The 24,719-nt window shown below is 37.1% G+C and overlaps 2 protein-coding genes across 4 annotated transcripts in view; one reads left to right on the top strand and one right to left on the bottom strand.

Annotated features, from left to right (window-relative positions):
* The window catches only part of LOC144659260 (uncharacterized), a 17,172-nt gene extending 13,909 nt beyond the window's left edge, over positions 1-3,263 (top strand). For 2 of the 3 annotated variants that reach the window (XM_078519693.1, XM_078519687.1), the window contains exons 8-9: positions 1,416-1,508; positions 1,740-3,263. In XM_078519693.1, coding sequence (XP_078375819.1) covers positions 1,416-1,508; positions 1,740-2,032 — 386 coding nt within the window. In that variant the 3' untranslated portion in view covers positions 2,033-3,263. The remainder of the gene's footprint in view (positions 1-1,415; positions 1,509-1,739) is intronic. The other variant, XR_013571877.1, reaches the window with a different exon arrangement.
* On the bottom strand, positions 3,264-24,719 carry LOC144659280 (cytosolic carboxypeptidase 1-like). The gene is made up of 27 exons (XM_078519704.1): positions 24,346-24,719; positions 24,062-24,207; positions 21,473-21,540; positions 20,917-20,980; positions 20,213-20,353; positions 19,460-19,591; positions 18,878-18,971; positions 16,474-16,511; positions 15,018-15,164; positions 14,092-14,166; positions 13,821-13,991; positions 12,257-12,468; positions 11,263-11,411; positions 10,737-10,970; positions 9,799-9,978; positions 9,634-9,730; positions 9,283-9,360; positions 9,074-9,152; positions 8,581-8,813; positions 8,343-8,496; positions 8,175-8,246; positions 7,659-7,767; positions 7,362-7,491; positions 6,672-6,887; positions 6,034-6,210; positions 5,500-5,651; positions 3,264-5,120 (listed from the first exon to the last, which is right to left on the bottom strand). Exons 1-27 carry the CDS (start codon positions 24,366-24,368, stop codon positions 5,060-5,062), a joined length of 3,432 nt encoding a protein of 1,143 aa, XP_078375830.1. The 5' UTR covers positions 24,369-24,719; the 3' UTR covers positions 3,264-5,059.

Raw genomic sequence — 24,719 nt, 5'->3', positions numbered from 1 at the left:
TGGAAAACAGAAAACCGATTTAAAAGTATATCGCATTGGGAAAGAAAACAAACTGTGGCGCGACCACTCCAGTTTTATGAGAAAATTATTCTGCAGTTTTCATCATTTACGAAAAGAGCGAAGACTTGGAACCTCGCCGAAGGTCATAAATATTTTCTCCAAAGGACCGGTTAGTGCACAGTTTGTAAACTTTCGCTTTGAAAATAAACTTACCCTCACCTTGTCTACACTGTCTACAGCATACTAGTACTGTATTAACTCTGAACTTCATATTTTAAAATAAAATGTATGAACGTGTAACTTGTCACGCAAAGACAGCTGGAAAGGAATATACCATGCTGGTAGGCTGCACCGCTAATTGTAGCTGTATTCGAGCTATATAAAAGACAGCTAGAAACGAATTAATACTAGTAACATCACAATGGGAAAGAAACTTATTCAGTGGTTCACACCGTCGAAAACAAAGAAATATTAAAGGAAGTTCTCATTCACCAGATTCACTGCATCAGATGCAACATTCGTCAGTTCGTGTTTAAATGCGTGGCGACCAGTTTGTTTACTAGTTATTAAAAAATAATACGGTCTTCATTTAATAAACAGTTCATCCTTAAATTTCAGCTTTTCTACGACTGACAGGTAGGTACTATAGTATAAGCCCCGCTAAAATAGCTGGAAAGGGAAAGTTTTTTGAAAAATGAATTTTTGACTGCCAGACGCGCTGGCGCCACATGTTTATTTTGTGAAGATTAATTAAACGCCGTGAAAAATAGAATTTGATGTCCAGCGAGCCACTGCATCTTCGGCTACGCAGTCCTCAGTGAATCCTCCAACTTCACAAATTTCTAAAACTTTAAGAAAACGAACTTTGGCAGAATCAAAAATTGGTCCTTATCGATCTTCCGATCTTGTTGTGAAGACACTGAAATTCGACGAGTGTTCATGCGTGAAGGGATGACTGACGAATGATAATAATTATTTGTAAACTTTCGCTTTCAAAATGAACTTTGCGTTACGTTCAACGCCGTCTTTCCGTTGTTGATTTCAACATAACATTGATCAGTAAAATTATCAGGATTGAATTAACACAAAGTGACTACAATATAGTACAATTATTAACCTGCACACAAGTGACAGACAATAAAAGACGTTGGATTTCAATCTCGACTCACTTGTCTTTCATCAACATGTTCCCTAAGACTTTGCTCTAGCAGCAAAACACATGGACCCATTGGGGCCCTATTTTAAAGTGTTCTAGTGAAACGTCTTTTCCCACCAATCATGAACTCATAAGCCTGGTTGATCCAAATAGTTTCGACCGTAAAACGGTAGGTAAAATGTTCTGTTGGGACACAAAACCAGTTGCAACTGAGCTGGTTGGACCCATCTTAGATCGATGTTCTGTTCACATTTAACAGGGTTCGGGTCGAATGATCCAGAGCATCCAAAGTCAACAGGAAATAAGAAAATCTCCAAGCCTTCTCTGTCTCTGTTGGACCTGGCACTAGATGGTGAGTACCCGCAGTTCCAAGGACGAAACTGTGTTCAAATTAATTCTTCGCTTCATTTTATTTTCCATTGCTTTTGGGTATGGAAATGTATGGTAATGCGTTTAAAACAAAGGAAAATAAAATTTAACCACAACATAGATACCTGTTGGCTTTCAGACAAACTTATTTTCCATATAATAAAACAACACAATAAGATATTATTTTCTTTTTGTGTTATTTTCGTTTTTACAGATACTGCAAATCAAGGAGATTCAAAAACCAGTCATAAGAAAATTTCAAGTAAAGGAAGGCCCGCTCACCAACTGGCGAGACATTTTAGACAAACGCCCAAAGGATTCTTGCATACTACAAAAAATCGAAGAATACCTGCCTCAGCGCCAGCAGTAATTGTTAGGCGCAAGCCAAGAACCAACTCGAAAGAGATTCCAAAACATGCCGAAAAGGCTCCTAAAGGAAAGGACCTGGTGACTAGCCGGTTCAGCTTTGAACAACTTTTAGACGACGAGTCCTTGTGGAACACGTGACCGTTTATGTGTTCTCCAAACCTTGTACTGTAAAGGCCCGTTTACACTGGCGACTTTTGTCGCGCCAAAGATGCATCAAATTTCGAACAGGTTCGAAACTTCTGCGGAGATAAAATCGCCGCTAGGTTACGCGCGTATAAACGCGATATCACAGGAGTTTCGAACCTGTTTGAAACTTGATGCAACTTCGGCGTGACAAAAATCGCCCGTGTAAACGGGCCTTAGAGGGGCTAGGTCACGGTATTTTAGGTAATTCTATTTATTTTCGTGAATTAAGAGCTGTAAACTTTAAATTGGCAAGCAAAAGTCTTATTGGCAACATCACGGCCACATAACAAACAAGGATGATTTTCGAGCATTGTCAATAACACTTTCATACAAAAGTCGGGCCGACGTTTTCAACTTTACCTTAACGCAATCAGTTTGAATGTTCTCGAATTTTGCCCATCCATGCCCCTTTTTGGCCTGTCTGTGTTTCATTTGAGTTATTTTAAACCTTTATTGTGATATTTCATTTAATTCTATGAAGAGATGGTCAGTGCTGAAATTGCCTAAAATTGCGTGACACAACCCCGTTAAGTTATAGGGTGGCTTTCAAGGGTAATTTATATTTTGATGTCAAGGCTTACGTGTAAAGTAATCTGGGCTACATTTTCTTGCATCTTGTCGCCGGGGTTACAGTGCAGAGTTGACAGTTGTAGAACACGTTGGAAATAATAAATATGATTTCTACTTTTTACAAAAAAGATTTACTTATACATACAAATTGGTGCAAGTGCAGTACTGATATGTGCTGGTATGAGCATTTCTTGCAAAAAAAATCTCCCGTGTTCCTTCGCAAAAATAATTCATCATACCGTGTTAGGCTTCCCTCTTTGCTACACAACAATTTACTTTGCAACAGATCATACTTCCTTTCTCAGTGTTCACTTTGTATTTTGAAATAAGACTTCGGTTTTACTATAAAGACGTTTCAGTTGCCATTCTTTTGATTGTTTGTGACCTTTCGTATTCAGATGTGGGGTAAATTCGTGTGGGGTCAGATTTTTCACGATAAAGATTAGTTGCAAATATTTGTTTAGTAAGGGAGTTGGAGAGAACAACACAAGGGAATTGTGGTAAACATAAAATGTCATTGATATATTTAGGACATCCTAACTTAAACAAACCAATCAGGTGAATGTATTCCAGAGGTCAGGATTTGAATCGTGTTCTTTTGAAAAGCAGACTATTATAAGAATTAAAGCCATTGTTTATTTTCATAAATAATCATCAATTATTACAATCCATTAATATAATAAGTTTTCTTCTGCAAATGTACAAATAACATTACTTCAATGATACGACTGTTAACAAATACACACAATGCGTAATGTACTTCTACATGATACAAAAATAAACTACAAAATAAGCCAGCGACCCAACTATTTTTAATGTATTTCTGAGAAATAATGCTTGGCAAGAAAGAAGCGTCTTGCATAGCTTGAAATGACAGTTATCCCACGCCATGAACCCAATGCCATCAGATTACTTGGAATTCGCACCCCAGTGGGGTTCTCATGACAAAAATCCCTTAGTATAGCTTTTGTTTACAAAAGTAACACCCTTTTATTATTTTTCCCCCCTTTTTACAAAATAAAAAAGAAATATGCACCTTGCCTCGCAAATTAAAGCCTGATTCTGCAACTAATAAGGTCATTATACCTTCGTTGTTTTTGATTGGTGATAACCACTATGGAAATATGTTAATTTTATTTCATAAAATTAGTATTTAAAATCTGCCCCCTTGTCCCAGGTTTTGCATAGCTTGTTTTCTGGAAATGAGATATACATTATCGGGCCGACATACAGTAAAAACCCGCGTATAAAAACCTAAAATTTAAGAGCCTGTTAGGCTAAAATTATCATTTTAAACCCCCTTTTCATAAGAACCTTTTTAGCGTAAAATTTTCAATAGGTTCTTATTTTACAAAAATGAAGGCACAGATGAAATGTAACACAGCATTTTATGGACACTGCAGCATGAAAGACATGCATGGTAGTACTTTGGCAAGATAAATATACTGTATGGTTATCATCTAAACTGTATTCTGGATAATTATTTAATACAGCAATATAGTATTACATATGCCCTGTAGTGGTTATCTGTGCTGATCGCTAGTGCCCCTATCAAATTAAGAACCTATTTAAGAACCCAAGTAGCCTAAATCGCACAATATACCATTTCTATAAGAACCTATTTAGGCTAAGTTGGAAAAATCTTGGTTCTTATACGTGGGTTTTTTACTGTAATCGTTAGGAATTTACATTCACTTTAATTAAATTTTGACAAGCCTTACTCTCTACAGAATTCTGTAGATTTCGTTCGTGTTGCTTTGTCATTTCAATCCTCATTAAAATTTATGGCCAGTTTCTGTCTAACAAGAACCACCTAAACGAATCATATTTAGTTAAACCGAGTTTAAAAGATTTTAAAAATGTTTAATTCAGTGACCTGAAACTGAAAAGCTACGTGTTGCAAAAGGGTTGAGTCAAAAAACCTCTGTAAACAATTCATATACCCAAAGCATTTTTGAACCATATTTAACTTGACACCTTCCGCAAAACGCGATCAAATCCCTGAGAACGATTGAGTCTGACAGAGACGTCATGATTTCTTGATCTCACGAGTGAGTGAGCTGGGCAGGCCAGGCCAGGCAACTAGGCTGCTTTTAAACATGTTTCAACTTCGCTGTTAGATGGGTACTACAATACTACAAGTATTTAACCACGGCCACGGCCTCGTTATCTATTGTTGAAAATCGGCTTCGAGAAATAGCCAAAAATAGGGTACGCTGAAATTACTGAGTATATTAAATTGTTCTGAGACAGGTAATGTATAATACGGCCAGCCGCTTAGGTGACTCAGTTCTCTTACAGGTTTAATTGCCCCCTTGTAAAAACATTCACAGAACAAAGAACCACGTTTCGTTGATAAACAGATTACAAATGCTTTTAATTGACATTCTTCATTGATCAGTTTGTCAACTAAATGACAACTCCACTGCTGACGAGCTCACAAGGAACAAACAGCTCACTTGTTCTTATCCTGAAAAAGAAAAAATACACAGCTTGCTGATTAGATGGACAGTAAAACAGTCAGTGAAAAGTATTTGCAATTTGACTTTCTGCTACATATCCCCCTGCATGTTACTCCCTTCTTGTGACTATATTCGTAGGGCGTTTCCTAGGTGGGCACCGGGTATACCCTCCGGAGTCCTGAAATCAACTCCTGTACAACTCACGTACAAGGGCTTCAGGAAAAAAAACAAAGCTGCAATGTTGGACTGTATGGCATAGACCTTTGCAGACAAGATTAAATTGGAAGGGAGGGGAGACTGGGGAATCGTAGCACCATTCATAGGAGCATTTGAAGTATGTATATGTACAGATAGAAAAGCCACCTCTTCACAACTATATGAACTCACCATGAACTGTCAGCATTGTGCATCTCACTTGCACTGTCAGACACCTGCTGTGCCTGATTATTTCGGTAGAAGTACGAGCGACCAACTCGGAGAAGACCTGCACAGAAGAATCGACCCATTTCCTCCAGCTCCCTTGTTCCTACGTGATAACCCTGTGAATAAAAATAAAACACGGTCATTTATATCATGACGATCTAGTTCCTAAGTCTCTTTAAACAGTTTAAACAGTTTCCTTCACTTTGAAGTGAATTTATGTAATATATCAAACACGAGAGGCAGTGTTTCATCAACCCAAAAGAGAGGTGAAAATACGACGTGCAGTCAAGTATTTTTGACGAAATTCGAGGTGTTTGAATAGCCGATGAAACACTGATTCGAGTGTTTAATATATCTTCTCAGTCGATACAAAAACTACGGAGTAAACGAAGGATAAAATCAAAAATATCTATGCTGATTAAGACCGGGAATCCAAACCTCCTTCACGGCTACGATTTTTTTTTAACTTGATGAATTATTAGTAGGTTTGATACAAACCTTGTAAGGTCCCTGATCACAGCCACTGTATGTACTTTCCATTGTATAGCTTCTAACCACTCCAATCTCTTTCCACACTACAACTCTGGCCGTGGATTCCTTGGACTGCTCCACAATAAAACTACAGCTGCCCAGCGAGAAGGCTGGTGCAATATTGTGCAGAACTCGGGGCAAAGTCTGTCAGAATAAGACGAATAATTTATTTGACCCAGATAACATGATATCGTGATAAAAAAAGCGCTCATAAAAAACGTATCGACTATTCAACGGTCATTTTCAAGCTTTGACTGTTGAACGGTCGAAACGTTCCAGTCTTGATTTGTATAAAAATGATAACTAAACAAACAAAGTTTAAACACCATAGAACATCAATGACATTGTCTAAAAAGCCCTCAAGTTTGAAGTTAAACCATTGTTACTTAAATATTTTTCGGTTCATCAACAACCCTCGGATAACAAATAAAGATATTGATAAGGAAAACGTAGAAACCGAAAAATAGGACATATCGGTGTTAGTTCTTTATACTTCAATGAATTATTCACAATTTAACTTAGTAGAAGTGTGTGTTTGCCTAATGTCCAACGACTTATTAGCCTCCACAGCAATGGCATCAAACAGTAGAACATTTTTCACTTACCCTATATCCGGGATCTTCGTCTATATCACTCGGGTCCATGCTGCTGGTGGAGTCCGAGCCAGACAGCTCAGCCACACGCTCTCTCACTGAATCCACCAAGTCACCGCTGTCCACTTCACCAGAACTGGATGAACTCGCAGCAATAGTGGCAGCAGTGCTGCAGCCATACATGAACACGTTCTTTTTACGAGAGTGGCCATGAAAGTCGCAATAAACCTGCATTTTAATGAACAACGTTGAGAAGATTCATAAGAAAGTTGCTGTTCTTTATATAGTACCTCACTTATTTTAACTTTTTACGTTATTTATGTAACTAGTTCACTTTGCAAAATTGTTTCTTATGAACTTTTCAGTCCCTAAATAGCACAAAAGTGCTACTTAACAATAATTCACCGAAGTGGAGGTAAATACCACATTCACCGACACTGAGGTGAATAATTATTTTACACACAAGTTGAATAACTAGCGGACTAAAACATTACTTTTGGTAAATAAAGCGACGCGTGAAGGCAGTTTGTTTCTCTTTAGCTGCTTGGAGGTGAATAGTACTTTGCTAATCACCTCCGAGTTAACCAATCAGCGCGCGCGAAAAGCACAATTCACTTGTGTGGTATATACTAAATATAGATATTTTGCAATGTGATAAATACAAAAGCGTCAATGTTGTCTTTAATTTGACTATTTACTCACCAAGGGCGTCTTTTCTATGGACTGTAGATACAACAGCAATCCCTTAGCGTGATAAATAGTGGGATGAAGTAGCATGCTGGGATAGATCCAGCGCCTGTTTAAATCATCGCCTGACAGAGAGCATCGGTGACTGCAATGAAAGGTTACACAACTTAGTTATAAACTATTGAAGAAACTTCCTTTTATCGCTTTTGTAAGTCCTGAACTATCCCTTTTCTGACTCGCAACATCCCTCACAACGTTGAGAAACGTGTCAATAGCTTTACAGAAAGCGGCTACAAAAGCGGAGAATCTTACCAGCCATTGATAACACCATCTATGTTAAGCATGGGTACAATCTTGAAGATAAAAGTCTCCCGCAGATGACGTGCTGTGTAAAAGTTACTCATTAGAAAATCCAACACTCCTGTGAAGGAAAAAGAAATAAAAATGCAATGAGACACAGTACAGTACAAGGCCTTTATTCTTACATAAATTGTCTGCGAGTCTGCCACCTCGTCAAAACAAGGTGTAAGAGGGACTGTTATGCGATATATCTGCGATACAAAAGTTTTGGAGAGCCACTGGATAGCTGTGTTTTAAGTTACCGGTATATTAAAACTGCGACGTTTTTTGAATAAAAAAAATTCTTAAGTCAGGTTTCAAGAAGGCAACATTCATTAAGAAGGCGCCCTGTTCCTTTTAATTTCCTCTCAGATTACAGCCCATTAAACAACAAAAGAGTACCAATAGAACTTTATTAACGGTGATAAAAGTAAAACTAGACTAGTGAGGGGTTCACTTACAAAGCAAGGAACAAAGAATGTGTGATACCTTTCATGACCCAGCTTGAATTGCTTTCACCAGGATGAACGCGACTGGACAGGAATATGTATGGCCTGTTCCCTGAAACATAAAGAGAACATAAAACGGTCATGCATTAAAGGGAAAAAGCAACCTTGCATTTACCAACAAACCTATCTGCTATACGTGTACACTTACTTAATAGCTCAATGGACTTTGCATCTCTGCGCCGCGGCTGGGCTGTGATAGTGATGACGTCACAAGGATTTCCCGCCAAACTGTTGCACAGCGTCATGCGACGATAAAATATGTCATTTGTATTTAAAGTGGATTCTAAGCGCAACAAATGACTCTGTAAGAAAAAAGGCGTAAATTAGGTTTAAATTAATTACAGTAGATAAATAGAAAAAGAAATATTCTGCCAGAAAGATCTTACCTGAAGCATAGTAAACGTGTAGGGATAGTGATAAGCGAAGTAACATGTATCATTAGCGTGTGGAAATGTTACAGTGAATGTTGACGTGTAGTAAGTTTTGCCGCCTTGTCCTCCAGTTGCCTCACGGCTGCGCGTGAAGTAATTTCTGTAATAGCAAACATTGGACCCTGCTCTGATCCAACCAGCTCGCCCTTCTTGTGCTTCAATTGTAGAATACATGACTGGCTGCATACCTGGGTAAAGTAAAAGGGAAACGCACTTATTATATAGTAACGTTTCGTATTTGCAGATTTTTTTGATCGGCTATAACTATTTATGGTGTTCATCTTATGACCCAGTCCATAAATGGTATGCATTGTAGACATTATTTAAGGGAACTTTTCAGGACGAACAAAGGTCACGTCCAGTTTCTTGAATAATAAGAATGGGGATTAATTTCATTTTGTATTATGTACCTTAGCCTCTTGTATCATTTATTTTAAAACAAACTTACCAAAATTAAATTGACTGTTAATCTTCTCACAATTAACAATGTTGAATTTATAAGGAATTTCAGCATCCATATTGCTAACCTGAAAAAAAAAAGCAACACAAAACAATTTAAATTGCTGTGATCCAAATAGCACTGCCAGGGCACGCACTCTTCTTTAGTACCCGTCTATTTAATCTAGAACCGGATAAAAGGTTGAAACGTTCACTTACCTCAAAGTAAAACCACTGGTGATGGTGCTTACAATTGATGTCAGGATTCAGAACCAAGTCATACTCATAGTCTCGCACCTGAAGAAAAAAATGTTACAAATGTCTTGGACTGTTTGAAGACACGACCACATTAGGCTGAAGTTAGACTTTGCTTCTTCTTTTCGGGTGGCGACGAGTAAGGACGGGAGGGGGGTTTGGAGAAGTACGATCTCTTTTTCTAAAAAGCGCCTGGTAATCAAGCAAGAGATCGCACTTTTTCTCTTTTCTTTTTCCTTTATTCGGACAATTACCTTGCCCATTCGCTAAATCTGCCAACATGGAAAAGTGACGTCAACAATCATACCACCGTACCTGAATAGCCTTGCGAAGATTGCCACTTTCAAACCGTGATTCAAACTTCAGTGGTCTGGCTGTCTCTTCAGGAGTTGATCTTTCACCTTCTGACATACTGCGACAGGAAAACAGAGGCATTAAATACTGAATAGAAAATAACCAACTGGATTGTTCATGGAGTACCTGGAGTTGCTGGCTTTACGAGCATGTCCTAACTTGAGTGGTTCTTTACCAACAGCTAACAAACAGCTGTCTGGCAGCACATCAGCTTCCTGCTTCAATAAACGATCCAGGTCAAACACAACTTTGTTTATCACCCTCTGAGGATGAATCTGTCGGTCAATGTCCCTGAAGATCATAGTTCTGAAAACAAACAAGCACAAGAATTGGGTTAAAGAACCTTCAAGCCAGCAGCAGATATTTAACTCTCTGGCACAAAAAAAATTTCGCCATAGAGAACCAAGGGGCTGACTTTCCCCATAAAGTGTAGCGTGTCGTACCACTGCCATTTAATACAGTTTTTAGTTAGTTTTTGACAGTCTTTTGACAATTTTCTGATGGCTTTTGTTGAACTGGCCAATTGAAGACTTGTGCAAAAACTGTGAGAGGCGGAATTGTCAACTTCCATGTTCACTCTCTGAAAATTCTCATCAACACCTTGCTCACTGTTTGTATTTTGATTGCCCAGTTAAAGCAGACACCAACAAAATGTTGATAAATAGGGAAAGATGGTTAATTCTAAGCTCTTTAGTGACATTAGAAATATGTTATATTCACTATGTCTTAGCGTGTTGGAAATCAAACCCACAACCTCCAAACACCAGGCAGTGATGGGAGGTCACAAGTTTGATTGATCATTCCTGTCGGAACTCAGTTGATTTTTGTCTCATGCACATGACATGATAAACATTACATCTTTCTCAACAAAATGATGTTAAAAACATGTCAAAAGACTCTTTCAAGAGGTAACTGGGTATGGCAGGCAGCACTATAAAGCTAGTGCAGCCACATTTCTAAGACTTATGATCTGTATTTAAGCCAAAAATCTTCATTTTTTCCCCAAATAAAATAATATCATTGCCATAATATAAGCCCTGTTGTCTGTGTTTCTCACACTGTACCTCTGCAGTCCTGTTTTCTTTTGTCCCAATGGTTCAGGCTCTGCTGGTGGGTAGTGACCATACACATCAGGTGAGGGTGATTTGATGATCGGCAATACACTGTGTATCTGTCCATTGTTATCCGCCTCAGATGTGGAAATCTTCGCTGAACAAGGTCTCTCTTCCTGTGTCAGCTCCTCCTGTGTTGCTGTTGCTTGAGTCTTTGGTTGACCTCCTTCAGAGTTAGGGGGTGGACTGTAGCATAAGAAAATAACTGTTAACACCAAATCAATTTTGGAGGTTGTAGAAAAGCAAACAAAACACTTTGATTAGAGAACAAAGTTATTTCTGACACATGATGGACATCTCAACAGGCTAACAGGAAGTTGATGGGTTATGTCAAACATGCCTTTTTATGAAGATAGGGTTTTTTTTTAAGAAAACTTGTGTGAAGATTTTTTTTTTAAGATTCTTGTTTTTGTTTTTTACTTGTGGCCCTCTTTTTCCAACAGTTTTCTTTTAACAAAATTGTGAATAATGGCCACACCTTTCAAAATTCATAGAGTCGAGCTGGTTAGACAGATGGCCCTGTCCTGTGGGTGAGCATGACAGTGGCTCCTCAGCAGCAGTGGGAATCACTATTGGATATGGTTCAAACATCTCATCATCCATTGGTTCTGCAACCTCAGCCTCAACCTGTGCGATTAAACACAGTACAAATTCTAGACACAAAATATTATCAGCACAGCATTGATACAGTGGATTATCCAACATTTTAGGTAGAACTGGCTCACACTTAACCCATCTGCCTTTCTTATTAACTAAAGCTAAATAATGAAGTGCTTGAAATGTTTCAAACATCAGTAACTGTTGTTGTATGTAAATCCAAGCTGATGATCTTTAACGTGAGTGTGTTTATTTCCCATACAACAGAACACAACAGTTTCTTTTGATCCAAGCTGATATGTGACTGATTGAGTTTTTATTTTAATTAGTGACTAGCTAACTGTTCGTATAGCAAACTGACTAAAACAGTTGGGCTGTTTAGTTTACAATCATTTTAACATGACATGACATGACATATTACAGTGGAACCCCGTTAATACGGACACCAAGGGGACAGGCTGAATTGTCTATATTAACGGGGTATCCGTATTAAGCTGGGTCTCAGAAAAAAAGTCACGGACACATGTTTTATCTACTTCATTCAGGAAAATGAAAAAAAAAAGAAAAATACCTCCTGAAAAGGGAAATTGTAAGATTATCCGTATATAAAAACAATTTCCTCTACTAAAAATCTATTAGCAATAAGTTCTGAGTTATTGAACAGAACGCACAATGCGATTAGGCAGGTTTTTCCACTTATCAATGATGCGAACAAAAAATAAGTACCGTACTTAATATATTGTCTGTGGCGATCGGTAGACATAATTTCAGTATAATGATTCATCCGATCTGAGATTATTAAACACTAATATCATTAATATTTTGTTATTATTCCTTGAAAAACTAACTGGTTTGCTTAAGGTTATCAAACCAACCTGAAATTCAAATAGTTCTGGAAAGAACTTTTCATACATGGCCAGATCATCTCTAGGTTTGACTTGTTTGTTCTGCTGATTGGAAGCTTTAATTTCAGGCTTTCCTGCTGCCTTGTTGCCTGCACCATCAAGTGGTTCTTTGTCATCTTGACTTGCACTGCCTGTGCTAATTTCATCCTCTTCATCTTCTGATTCAACATCACTTGACTCACCTTAGGTTAGAAATAGCAGTCATTCACCTGACGTTTAATAATATTTGTTTTTACATTCAAGAGAGGCAAAGTCTGTTGTTGATACAGCAAAACCTGTCTTTGCTGTGACATTAGTGTCCATGTTAAGCACATGTAAAAGCCGTCCAAAGGGATGCAACATTTCAACGCAGCATATCACAATTTATTGTTGCAGACAATTGGCCATCCTGTTGCAACATGTGGGATGATGTTGGATCAAGTTTGAGAATGGTCAAATTTTTCTCACAACATTTTTGGATGTTGCATGATAGTGTACTCTTTTGGCCGTGTTTGTGCAACATTGCTTTGCTGTGCCAGAGCATGTGCACTAGTTTGATTTGCTATTATGAAATGTCATCCAACATGTTGCAACATATTGCAACAGGGTGGCCAAATGTGTGCAACATGTTATGCACAACAATGTTGCTATATGTTGCGTTGAACTGTTGCTTCCGTTTGGCTAGCTCCTCCAAAACATCTCACAAGATGACCCAACAATGTTGCATTGAAATGTTGCATCTGTATGGCTGGGGCTTAAAGAAAAGCAAGGTTTTATACTATTATTATCATAACTATCTATGTCATGTCAACACCCCCCTCCCCCTCCCCCCCGAATAAACGCTGCACTGGAATCGTGAAAAATGTAATAAACGCCATAGCGTTTATTTGAATAAATACGGTATGCAAAGTCATGTCCACTTCTGACAAAAATCTTAATGGCAGCTCATTTTCTAGAATTGTCAGAGACAAGGCCAAAAACAAGCTCTGTGATTGAACTCGGTTGTCTTGCAGATTACTATCTTCCCCGGCCTTGGCTTTGGCAAATAATTGATCTGCTTGCCACTGACAAATCACGATAATGTTGAACCTCATCCAATAATAATTCCGGGGGGGGGGGGGAACTCCCATATTAAAGGGACGGGGATGCTTGTCGGAAATTTTGAAAAGAACCCTTAAAAGAGACCAATCTGGGCGTGGCTCAAGCTATTTTGGACCCCTAAAAGATACCAAAATTCTGAGAAAAAAAACTTATATTGGTATATTTCTTCGTGTGTAACCCTAAACGAGACCCTGACGGCTAAAAATATTGTCATTTTCTTGCATTTTCCCCAGAACACCCTAAGCGAGACCCAAAGTCCGAAATTTATACCCCTAAGCGAGACGACGAGCATCCCCGTCACTCTCATATGGGAGTCCCCCCCCCCACCCCCCCGGGTATTAATTATTGGATGAGGTTCAACATTATCGTGATAATTGTTAATTATGACTGTGCTGATATAGAACAAATAAACTGTGTTGATATCAAACATATCAGTTATGTTGTTTTAAATCACCTTCCCCACTATCCTCCATGAGATCTTCAACAGCTGAGCGGCCAGCACTGTCCAAATCTAACAAAGCAAATGCCAAAGGTGACGATAATGTTGACAATGGCAGTTTGTTGGTTGGAAAACATCTTCGTAGAATCTGGCTGCTGAGATTGTTTACTCCCTCAAGTTCACGGCCTGCAACATACACATAGATCTTAGAACACATTTACACATATATTATCTCATTCAGAAAAACTGAAACATCAAACTCCATCATCTGAACTTCCTAACTTACAGTCAAGAGTCTCCAGGGACAAAGTGTACAGGGTCTTTATACCATCAGCTTGAATAAATGCCTTCTTACCAGCTCCTATAATGATCCAGTGGAACAGAAATGCAATAACAATTAAAACATGTACACACATAAAAGCATGATTCACATTTTTTACAGGTACCATAATCTAGGATAAGGGCTTACACGATAGTACTCAACCAATTATTAACACCTTTGTCTGTGAGAACATTATTTTGGAGACTACAACCACTGACTCTTTCCCCAATTTGTTACTCTTACAGCAAGTGACAAAAAAAAAAACAAGAGAAAAAAATGGCAGTGCAAAAACTGGGAGTGAGGCAACCATTGTTCCCTCATACTTTTTGCTTCTACATGACAATCAAAGAAAAAAGAGGGTGCATTTTTACCATGTTTTCTTGATTAAATTAATGCCCCCCTAGCCCTTATTTCAAACTTGGCCTGGTACACCTGGCATTTATTTTATAAGATATGTCCAGAGATGCACCCAGTTACAAAAAATCATTAAATTTACAAGTAAAATCCACAATTTTCATAAATTTTGTAAAATCCCCAGTGCCGCTTTGCCAATGCATTCTTATTAACATAACAAAATATAGGGAAAAAATTTGTAAAATTGGCACAGCACGGGGGTGAAAATCGTAAAATTTTTAAAGTTTGTTGGCAAGACCGTAACTAAAAGGCTAAATATTTCTGGACATAAGTGTATTTGAAAATATGGTATGTTAAACATTTAGGGTTATCTTTTTTGTTTACATTCTGTGTTTAAAGTACTTATCATACTTAACACCCACCGAAGAACTGAAAAAAAAAATTGTGTGACATTTTTCTGCTGTTTTTTTTTTCCAGTGATTTCTTTAAGACCCTTGTAATTTAGAAGTTTACACTGTAGCATCCAGGTAACTTACTTGACATGGTGATATTCTTGATGACATTCAAAATAGCTTTCCTGATATTAGCCTGTCTGTGGTGATGATCTGTTCTCTGCCAATCACAAAACATCTGCAGAAGCACTGGAACAGCTCCATAGCTGACGGCTTTTGATGCACAACTCTCTGTCAATGAATCAATTATTAACAAGTTCAGTTGTAGAGTAAACAAATTTGGCTGTCTATAGAAACAAACTTTTGCATTCATATCTGGCATACTGTAGAGTACGCTGTATTATGTTGCTGATATGGGAGGCATGTGACCTCATGGTTAGTGCGCTGGACTCCAGATCCAGTGGCCTGAGTACTTCCAGGTACAGCATTGTGTTTTTGGGTTCTTACTACATTGTTTTCTTGGGCAAGACACATGTGTATAAATAGGTACCATTGCAAATTCAACACTGGGGGTTAACCTCCCATCTGAACAGGAAGAGTAGAAATGCTTCTAATCACTTAGTGACGTGGAAACCGGGATAAGTTCTGGCCCGATGGACCACTAACTTAAACACAGACTTTAAAGAAACCCGATATCTAACCATTACAAATGAAAAGGAAATGAATCAATGTAGAATTTTCCCAGGAGCCCTCTGATCATGAAGTTAAGAATACATGCAAGACGTTCTACAGTTGAATATACATCTTGGTCAGAATCCTCATTCTCAAATAATAGAGTCCATGTCTATATTCATTATTCCAACAACTTGACCTTTGTTTTGTTTTCAGGTCAGCTAAGCAGTTTATAAGAAATTTATCTGCTTAACAGGCATTCTAAAGTACTTTGCCATTTAAATGGTAGAATGTATCAGAGAACAAATAGATCACTTGGGAGTCAAAATCACCTTCACAGTAGATCAAAAGATTATCCTTTATGCCATCAGTGATGAACAGAAAATAAAATTTCATTTGCAAAAACTGTGACATTAGGTGGTTAAAATAGCATGGCTGAATTATTTGTTTTGTCAGTGATAGCTTCTGTTAGTAGAATAAAATGATTGTAATGAAAATCAAGAGAAAATATATGTGAACAAGTGTAAAACATTTTATATGAGATGGTCTTATTGATAAAAGTAACAAGTATTCCTACAGCAAAACATCAAAATAAAATTTGCAAGATCTGTAGTGTTTTGAAAATTATCACAAAATTAAAAACAGAATACAGTATTTCTTTTGCTTGACAAAAATGTAGGTTTTCATGTCAGAGTAATGTGATGCAATGTTTCCACAGTAATAATATCATTTGTTATGTTATATGTATAATTTAATTCATAGTGAATGGCTAGGTGCAATTCTATAAGAAGCTTAACGCTAAATAGCATATCTGACATGCAAAAATAATCATTAAAACCACTTTTCTTAATAAATGTGTTATGTTACCATTTTAATAGCTAACATTTTAACAGTTGGCTGAATATAATTTTAATCAGAGAGAACTCACTTGACTTAACAAGGGTGGCGATGATCTCCAGGACCAGCCTGTTATGTTGAGAAGAAAAACACAGAAATGTCAGCTGTTGAATACATCATGTACTTATATGGTAACAGTACACAATACCAAACAAACTCTTGCTCTGACCATACATAAGTTAGCATTCACAAAAAATGATATAATAACCAAAAATTACAAAAAGTTATCAAAAACTTTGAACAGGGTTTGCATTTTAGAAACAGATAATCCATAGCAATTATGCACCTTATGCGCCTACTGGCGTGAGAAGAAGTGATGATGAATCCATAGCAATTACAAAACTTTTATATTTGTTACAAAGCTTACAGAATTTTCTTTTATTTACCAAATCTTTTACAGTTGAACCCCGCTATTTCAAACCATCAGGGGAAGTTGTAAGTCGTAAGTTTTTTTTTTCTTGCATATGTATATTGTATATTTTCTTTGTATATTTATACGTGATATTTGTGCATTTTGTTTCTATTGAAATGAATAAAATAAAATAAAATTAAAAAAAAAATAAAAATAAAAAAAAAAAAACCATCAGGGGAAACAAAAAATAGTACGAAATAGTGGGAGCTCAAAATAGCTAATAGTAAATGACTGAAGGGCAAATGCAAGGGAAATGCGTTTTAGCTCAAAATAACAGGGAATTTGAGATAACGGAGTTCGAATAAGTGGGGTCTAAGTATAATAAGCATTTTGACTGATCATTGCTTTAAGGGCCCATTACAGTATCTTTTGGGGCCGTTGCTAGGGAGATTTCAATTGGCTGTAACTTAATATATCTTTGCTTTTATTTAACCGAATTTAGACAGGCGTTTTAGAGTATGACTGCAAGTCAGTTGATGACGTCATCGGTTCACGTCTAATGTCACGTGACCCAGAACAAAAAACTGAGTTTTACGCAAGAAACTTACGGTCTCATTCATAGTTTGTAGTATTATGTCAATCAGTACGTTTATCTTAAAAAATGTAAGCATGCGTTTTCCGTTAGCACAAAAACTTGAAAAATAAGTAAAGAAAATGTGTTCTTTTGACCACGTTTTTGAACACAACTTTAATGTTGTTTTGATTTTCCGAAAACGCATGCTTACGTTTAAAGAAAAATGTATTTTCTTTCGATTTACTGCAAAAAACAGAAGGTACGGTTTTTTCCTTCCGAGAAAAACTCGCATTTTTGTTCGTACCGGAAGTAAAATTATACGGTGAATGATTGGTTGAAATCATCGTAATTGACATTGCTGCACTTTGTTGGCTTACCCCCCCGCTCACGTACGCTTCAAAAACTATAATTTTTCGACACGGCAAACTTTACTTCTTGCTTGTATTCGGACAGCTTTAACAACGTTTACTGTCGATCAACTAACATGTAGAGGCTAAGACAAATGTAAACAAAGGCGGTCGTAAGTATTAAAAAGAGTTTAGTGTGAGTTTCTTTATTTTCGGCTTGTAATTTGCAAATTAGCGTAAACGGCGTTATCATGTTTTGAGCAAGAAGGCTGCAATTCATAGTTCGGTTGAATAAATAGTTAACGTTTGTAAGCTAAAATGTTTTTATACAGGTGTTTTATATAGTTCAGTTTTTGCAGTTTTGTACCTTACTGAATTTGTCCTGTGGCTAGACTGCTGTACGAATCTTAATCAGTAGTTTCTGCAAGCAATTTACGGCAGATAAATCGAGTTCATTCCTATATTTCTGCGTGCGTAAAAATTATCTTACCTTCGTTTCGCGAACGAAATGAGTCGCTGTTTTTTTTTCGAGCTTCGTTTAGTTCTAGTGACAGTGCTTTAATTTTTGCCAGTAGCTTTCACAGATTTCTTCAGTGAGCTAAAGGGGAAACTGATGAAAATACGGTAGCGCCGCACATTCGCATGTTTTCTAACGCATCGGCACTACTTTGAAAAATATTACGGCGGTTTCGGATACTTGCTTCAGGCTTCGTATATGTTTTGAAATCATTTAGTACGACAAACTTTTTTTTAGTTCAATTTACCCAGTTTCTGTTACTGTAGAACAAATTTCCGTGATTGGAATATGATTCTAACCGAAAGCTAAAAGGGAACTATTAAAACTCGCGTAAAATTTTGCCGCTAAGCTGAGAAAACCGGAAATAAAATTGCACTTGCGTGGCAACCGCGTAGCTTGGCAACGAGATACTGTAATGGGCCCTTAATGCTACACTTTGGACTAAGACCCTTTATTAACAGCTTTCAAAGGAACATAGTATTAACAAAAGTAAAATTCTGAACAGAAGGGGCTCCCTGCACTTTTTTTGATCAAGTCTTTTCTGGAGGGCTCATTATTGCAGTCAAATTGCATCTGAGGTTGGGGGGGGGGCTTGTTTTCAATGGGAGGGATGGGGAAGACGAGATCAAGATCACTCATTCTTACTTTAAACAGATAACCCTCTTGTGACCACAGCTGGTAACAACTCTGAACAGTACACTGACAGCACCTGACTTGGCTAAGTTGTTGCAGTTTACAGCTTAAAAGAAAACAAAATAGGAACAGTTTGAGAGTAATTGAAACTATAACCTTTATGGAACAAAGAGCTCAATATTCTTTACACACATTTTCTGAGCAACTGATTGAACCAACACTTCTGCACTGATATACATGATATAAAATAAATACCTAACAGTTTTATCAGGGCTAAAAAAATGAAATTCCAGCTTGCCTTCAAATAAGCATCACTCAAATTTTGCTTGCCCTGGGGTAGTTACATGCCTTGCCTTTGTTTACTTTTCAATAATTTTTTCAGCAGATGAATTGTCTGGGCCCTTGTCCATCAGGAAAGTAAGCATAAAAAGTTAACTACCTTGGATGACTGAAATGGACATTCCCCAAGCCTTGCTTCAAACTACAACTGTGTTCTTTAAAAAGGTTGCCAGTCTGTGATCATAACAAACTAACTACCGGTATTTATTTGCTAACACACTAACTGTTTACAACAACTGTATTTAACTGACTTACAATTTGCAGAGTAGAGTTTAAGGACTTGTAGAGCAGGTTGTAGAACCTTGAAGAATGTTGTGTTATTCTTGACCATGTTCATTGTAACTTGAAGAGCTCCTGTCAGGCGAGCTTTAACACACAGCTTGCGGTCTGCAAGCAATCATGTACAATATATTACGTAAATGAACATCTTAAGAGTGAAATCATGTTTAAGAATCAGATACAATTATAAGCAGTTTTCAATTGAGTGTCATAAAACCAAAACCAACATTATCACGACAGGCCAATCACAAAGGACACAGACAATCCAGTGAACCAATCAAAACTTGTAGCAAATACACGAAACTGCCACAAGGTGTGGGAAAATGTGCCCAAGCATGTCATGATTGGTTATGGTTTTACTTCTTATTGGTTAAAAAAGTGGCACAAATCTTTAAAATCAACTGACTGGGGCATGCACAGGCATTAATAGGACATGTGCAAATATTTTTTTCTTTACCTTAAACTGAAAAATAATCTTTTCCAAAGTACAAATGAGCCACAATTACATGTATGTAACACTACATAATGAGAGAGTCACACATATATCAAAGCCATCACTATCTTGCCCACAGTTTGCAAATTATTGAATTTAAATTTTGAACTACGAAAACAAAAATTAAACCTGTTAGTAAAATTTCAAACAAAACTACATTCTAAACACAACATTTACCCTTGCTAATAAAGAAAGTAAAGAAATAACATACAAGTAATAATATAATCAAGAAATACCTTTGGGTCCCACTTTTGTTAAAATGACATGACTAAGTAACAGGACCTCTTCACAGACAGATGCCTCTTTACTGGCACTCACTATAACTCTCAGAATAATATCCACAGTACCCTTGCCTACAAGGACAGATGCCCTTTTACCTGTTTAGAGGAAACACATCAATGCTATCAAGTTAAATGGCGTACTTTACAGCTGGGATGTCCCCACCACTTCAACAGGAACAAAGATTATAACATGTACATAGTGATACATGTACATAGAATGTTTACATTTTCACTTATGCTAGGGCTCAAAATAACGGCCAGTCGATGGTCAATTTCCAGCTAAGATGACAATTTCTCCAAACGAACATTCGGTTTGCTGGTCATTTTGACCAGCCAAGCTCCAGACAAAAAAATTTTGTTATGCCAATTTATAATGTTCATTCAAACAACATATTTCAATATGTTCCCGTGGAGCGATAGTAATATTTTGCTTAATACACAGTATCAGAACAAACTCTACTCCAAAGTCTTACTTTTAATCCCCAATCTTAAATACATGAAGTATAAAATATAATTCTCATTCGGATAACATGATACATCTCTTTTTGCTAGTTTTTTGACCTGTGCAGTTCTGTTCAGGTCAGTATAATACTTAAATAGTATTATGCGATCATCAGTGAAAAGAATGTGCACAGAAAAATGTTCAGTTGCATTCTTACCTGTAGTTAGTAATTCACACAGACAGCCCAATATATTTAATGTTAGCTGAGTGTCCATTGACATCTGAAACAAACAAAAAGATTTCAACAATTTTGTGCAGCCAATCTCTACCAGTGGTCACTACAGACGGCTTTTGATACATATATATCCCCACTAGTTATTATTGACAGTGTGTTATTATTATAAGTTTAATTTTTTTATGTTTTCTCTTTTTGTGTGTAAGCATTTTCATTTTGTATTGCATTGCTTGAATAAAAAAAAATAAAAAAAACTAGTAAACCAAATAAACAATGTGCTCTGTTCTAGTTCAATGGTTCGAGTTTAAGATGCATGGTTTTATAGTTTTTATTCAAAACTACACTCTCAGAAAGGGATGTAAACCATCCAGTCCCTGACAGGCCTATAAGCTTGCTGTCATTGTGTAACAAGAAATAACACAGTTAAGGGCAGGGTCTGAAATGTTATTGACCATACAGTACACTGGGTGAGTGTAGTTCTTAAAGTGTTTCCTTAGAGACTGTTTGACTGTCATTGTTTAGATTTTTAAGACTTTACCTCCAGCACCACAAGTAATGTTGAAAGGCCATTTGTGAACTTGGTTGTTAGATCCTTGCGACATTTTTCTGTAAAAGGTTTAGTAAATAAAAAAGTTGTTGAATGATTCTATAGTAACTATTATGTTAAGTACATGGCTGTTAAAACATTAGTTGTTAACAATGGGTTTTACTTGGAAATGTTTTTTTTTTTTTTCATTTTTAAACTTACAAACTTGTGGTTACAAGTTTGAACATGGTCCTAATGCATGAACATGTCAGGGTGATGCATGGAATCATTTTAGAGACATAAACTAGGTTTGTGATTGTCACAAATTCTTATTACCTCAACAGCTGTAATTTTGCTGAATGTACTATTAATAAAAAAAATGATGTTCAACCTTATTATTCTAAACTTTCACAACATCTTGTACTCAAGGTTGTGGAATTTCCTTTACAAATAATGTGGGTGGGAAACGAGTACAAATTCAGATAACCCAGGCCATTCTGTACTCTGGTAAACCAGATGGACTGCACACAATGGAAACACAGATTCATGTGGGTTTTTTGGTTATAATGTAAGTATGTGGCTTACACAAAGGCAGTACGACTGGTAAAAATGTACAGGGATTAGGGACACCACTTAGGAAAATGCCTATTAAGATATGGATGTAGGGATATTATCAAAGGACTTGAATTTGTGGTGACTGGAAGATTTTGATCCATTTTATTTGTTTTCTTTTACAAGATTTGGTGATTGTTGTCGTAATTATGATTGACAGCAGCTAAAAACCCACGCGTTAATTAGGTTTTGAACTTCAGAGTTTGCAAGTTATCAGAAGGCACAGTACAGTAAAAAAGTCTGAACCTCTACAAAGAAACCTGATATTTAAGGTCAGAAATTACTCATTCATGCTATGGTTGGTCAGTTCAACTTCATTATAGCTCCATAAAGCTAGGCACACACTAGGGGACTAGTCGCAGGGACTTATCCCTTAGTGTGTACACACTAGAAAATTAACCGATTTGTGGGACTATTGGTCCCTGTGACTACCTTAATTTTCGTGATTTTCGCGATTTTTTGAAAATCGCGATTTAAAGACCCACAAAAAAGGTTTTCGCGAAAAATAACGACGCGAACTTTAATACCCTTCTATATAATTTGTTATGATTAATCAACGTTGCCGTCAGTTTACTACATAATTATCTTGGTACAGTCTTCAAAAGGAACAAAGAAACATGTCAAACTGTTTTAAGCTGGTTTCGTTTTGCTATATGGTTTTGTTCAGTGTCATTGGAAACTATTCCTCTGGAAAATTTAAATCAGTTGTGCCAATTTTGAGACTTACTGTTTGTTAATGCAGACCAGTATTTTGACAATTTTCGCGACATTTAGTTCCTTTAAACATGTTTTTTTGGCCAAATCGCGAAATTTAAGTCTCACAAAATATATACCCTTTCCATTTTTAGCGAAATTAAGTTCCTGCGAAAATAGGTAACAATAAGGTAGTCTCAGAAATCAAACCAGCTTAATTCGCGGGACTAGTTGCAGGGACCAAAAATGTGGTCCCTGCGACTAGAATTTAGATGAAGAATAAAAGTACACACTAGGGGACTGGTCCCCGAAGCAAGTCTCTGCGACAAGTCCCTGCAACTAGTCCCCTAGTGTGTGCCGACATCACATGCATGCCTTTTTTAATGCACATTGTGCACAGCTTACCTCACGAGTTTGACCGCACATAATTTCTGTAACATTTTAAAAAAGAATTAAAAAACTTTCTCCTCATGTATTGTTGTGTTATAAGCACTTGGGAATTTTTATGAACACAAAAGAGGTGTGAGAAGCACTCTGCTGCACCTAGTGCCTCTCTACATACTTCTCTTGTGTTCTAATGTAACTCAGGTGCGTTTTTTATTTCTTTATTATTTGTACATTTTCAAGGTGCTGCTGGTCATAAACAAATATGGAGACCCCCCTTTTTTTATTTTAAAAATTATTTAAGGCTACGTTTTAATGGGACCGGGCAGGAACAGTATGGAACTGGACCGGACTGGATTGGCCTCTGTTTACACGGAACCGTTTGGAACCAATCAAGGTGTTTACATGGGACCATTCTAAGGTCTGGAACAGATCCATAACTGGACCTGCAAAATAGCAGGTCCAGTTTTGGATCTGTTCCGGACTGGTCCCGTGTAAACAGAAGACCTATCCAGTCCGAAAATCGGACCGGATCCATTCCGGACCAGTCCCGTGTAAACATAGCGTAAGTTCCTATAAGGTAAACAACATAAATAGGAAAAGTTTGACAAAAATCCCATATTACAAGTTTTTTTGCAAGCAGGCTGTTTATAATTAAGGAAATGATAGACTTTTGGTCTTCAGACTAACAAAAACTAAACGAAACATCAATTTCTTTTGCTATTTTGCATTTTAACAAATTTTTAACGAGTCTGGGACAATTACTCCACAAAGAACAGTTCATTAATAAGTAACGTTAATTATTGTGAAGTAAAAGGACTTGTTTACGTCTTTACGTCTTTGTTTGAACATTTTGAAAAGTTGATTCTGCTATATGTAAGCTTTTGGATGAGCAATCGTTACCGTAATTACCTTGAGAAGACAAAAGTTGCTGGATTTTGTTTGTAACGTAGCGTAACTGTTCAACATCAACTTTATCTTGTTCATATTTTGCCTCCGAACCAGCAAGGCACAACTTTTGCAATTGTTCAAGTAAGGTGCCTATCCTTGCACTACTCCTGAAAGAAAATACAAAAACACTGTAAAAAAAATGCCACAACACAAACACAAACGCCGGTTTTAGACAGAAAATTATCAGCATTGGTTTACCTATTAAAAAGATCACGTTTACATGGACAACAAATTTATTTACTTACCCTTTGGAGCTGGACTTGCTCATGTTGTTTTGCCCCCGAACTTTCTAAGCTGGATATCTTTCATCCGATTTTAACAATACTACTAGCAGATTACAAATAATGCCACAGTATTCTTGTAACCAGCTACACAATAAACAAAATTATGAAATCGTCACGCCATAGTGTTGAGCGTCCACCTCTGCGCCATCGCTACATTCAAAGCGACAGAGTTAAAGATATTTCGATGTACAGCCGAGTTTTTTTCTGCCTATAGCGAGCTGTAACATATCTTGATTTACGATGATAACAGTATGCTGCTCACAAGATAGTTTTCCGGTTATTCTTTCGGTTGGACAAACAAAGCCAGACAAGCAAGATGAACAGCCATTTTGATC

This window comes from Oculina patagonica, chromosome 1 (genome assembly GCF_052425735.1).
Source record: "Oculina patagonica isolate OP01 chromosome 1, crgOcupat, whole genome shotgun sequence".
Taxonomy (NCBI): Eukaryota; Metazoa; Cnidaria; class Anthozoa; order Scleractinia; family Oculinidae; genus Oculina; species Oculina patagonica.
The sequence above is the reverse complement of the archived record's forward strand: the minus strand, read 5'-3'. Positions and strand labels throughout refer to the sequence as shown.

Coding starts and splice junctions, on each gene's coding strand:
- LOC144659280 (XM_078519704.1), bottom strand. CDS start 24,368: ATGAGCAAGTCCAGCTCCAAAGG. Junction 18,972..19,459: donor TAAACTCTACTCTGCAAATT/GTAAGTCAGTTA, acceptor TTTTCTTTTAAG/CTGTAAACTGCAACAACTTA. Junction 8,814..9,073: donor TAACAGTCAATTTAATTTTG/GTAAGTTTGTTT, acceptor TACTTTACCCAG/GTATGCAGCCAGTCATGTAT.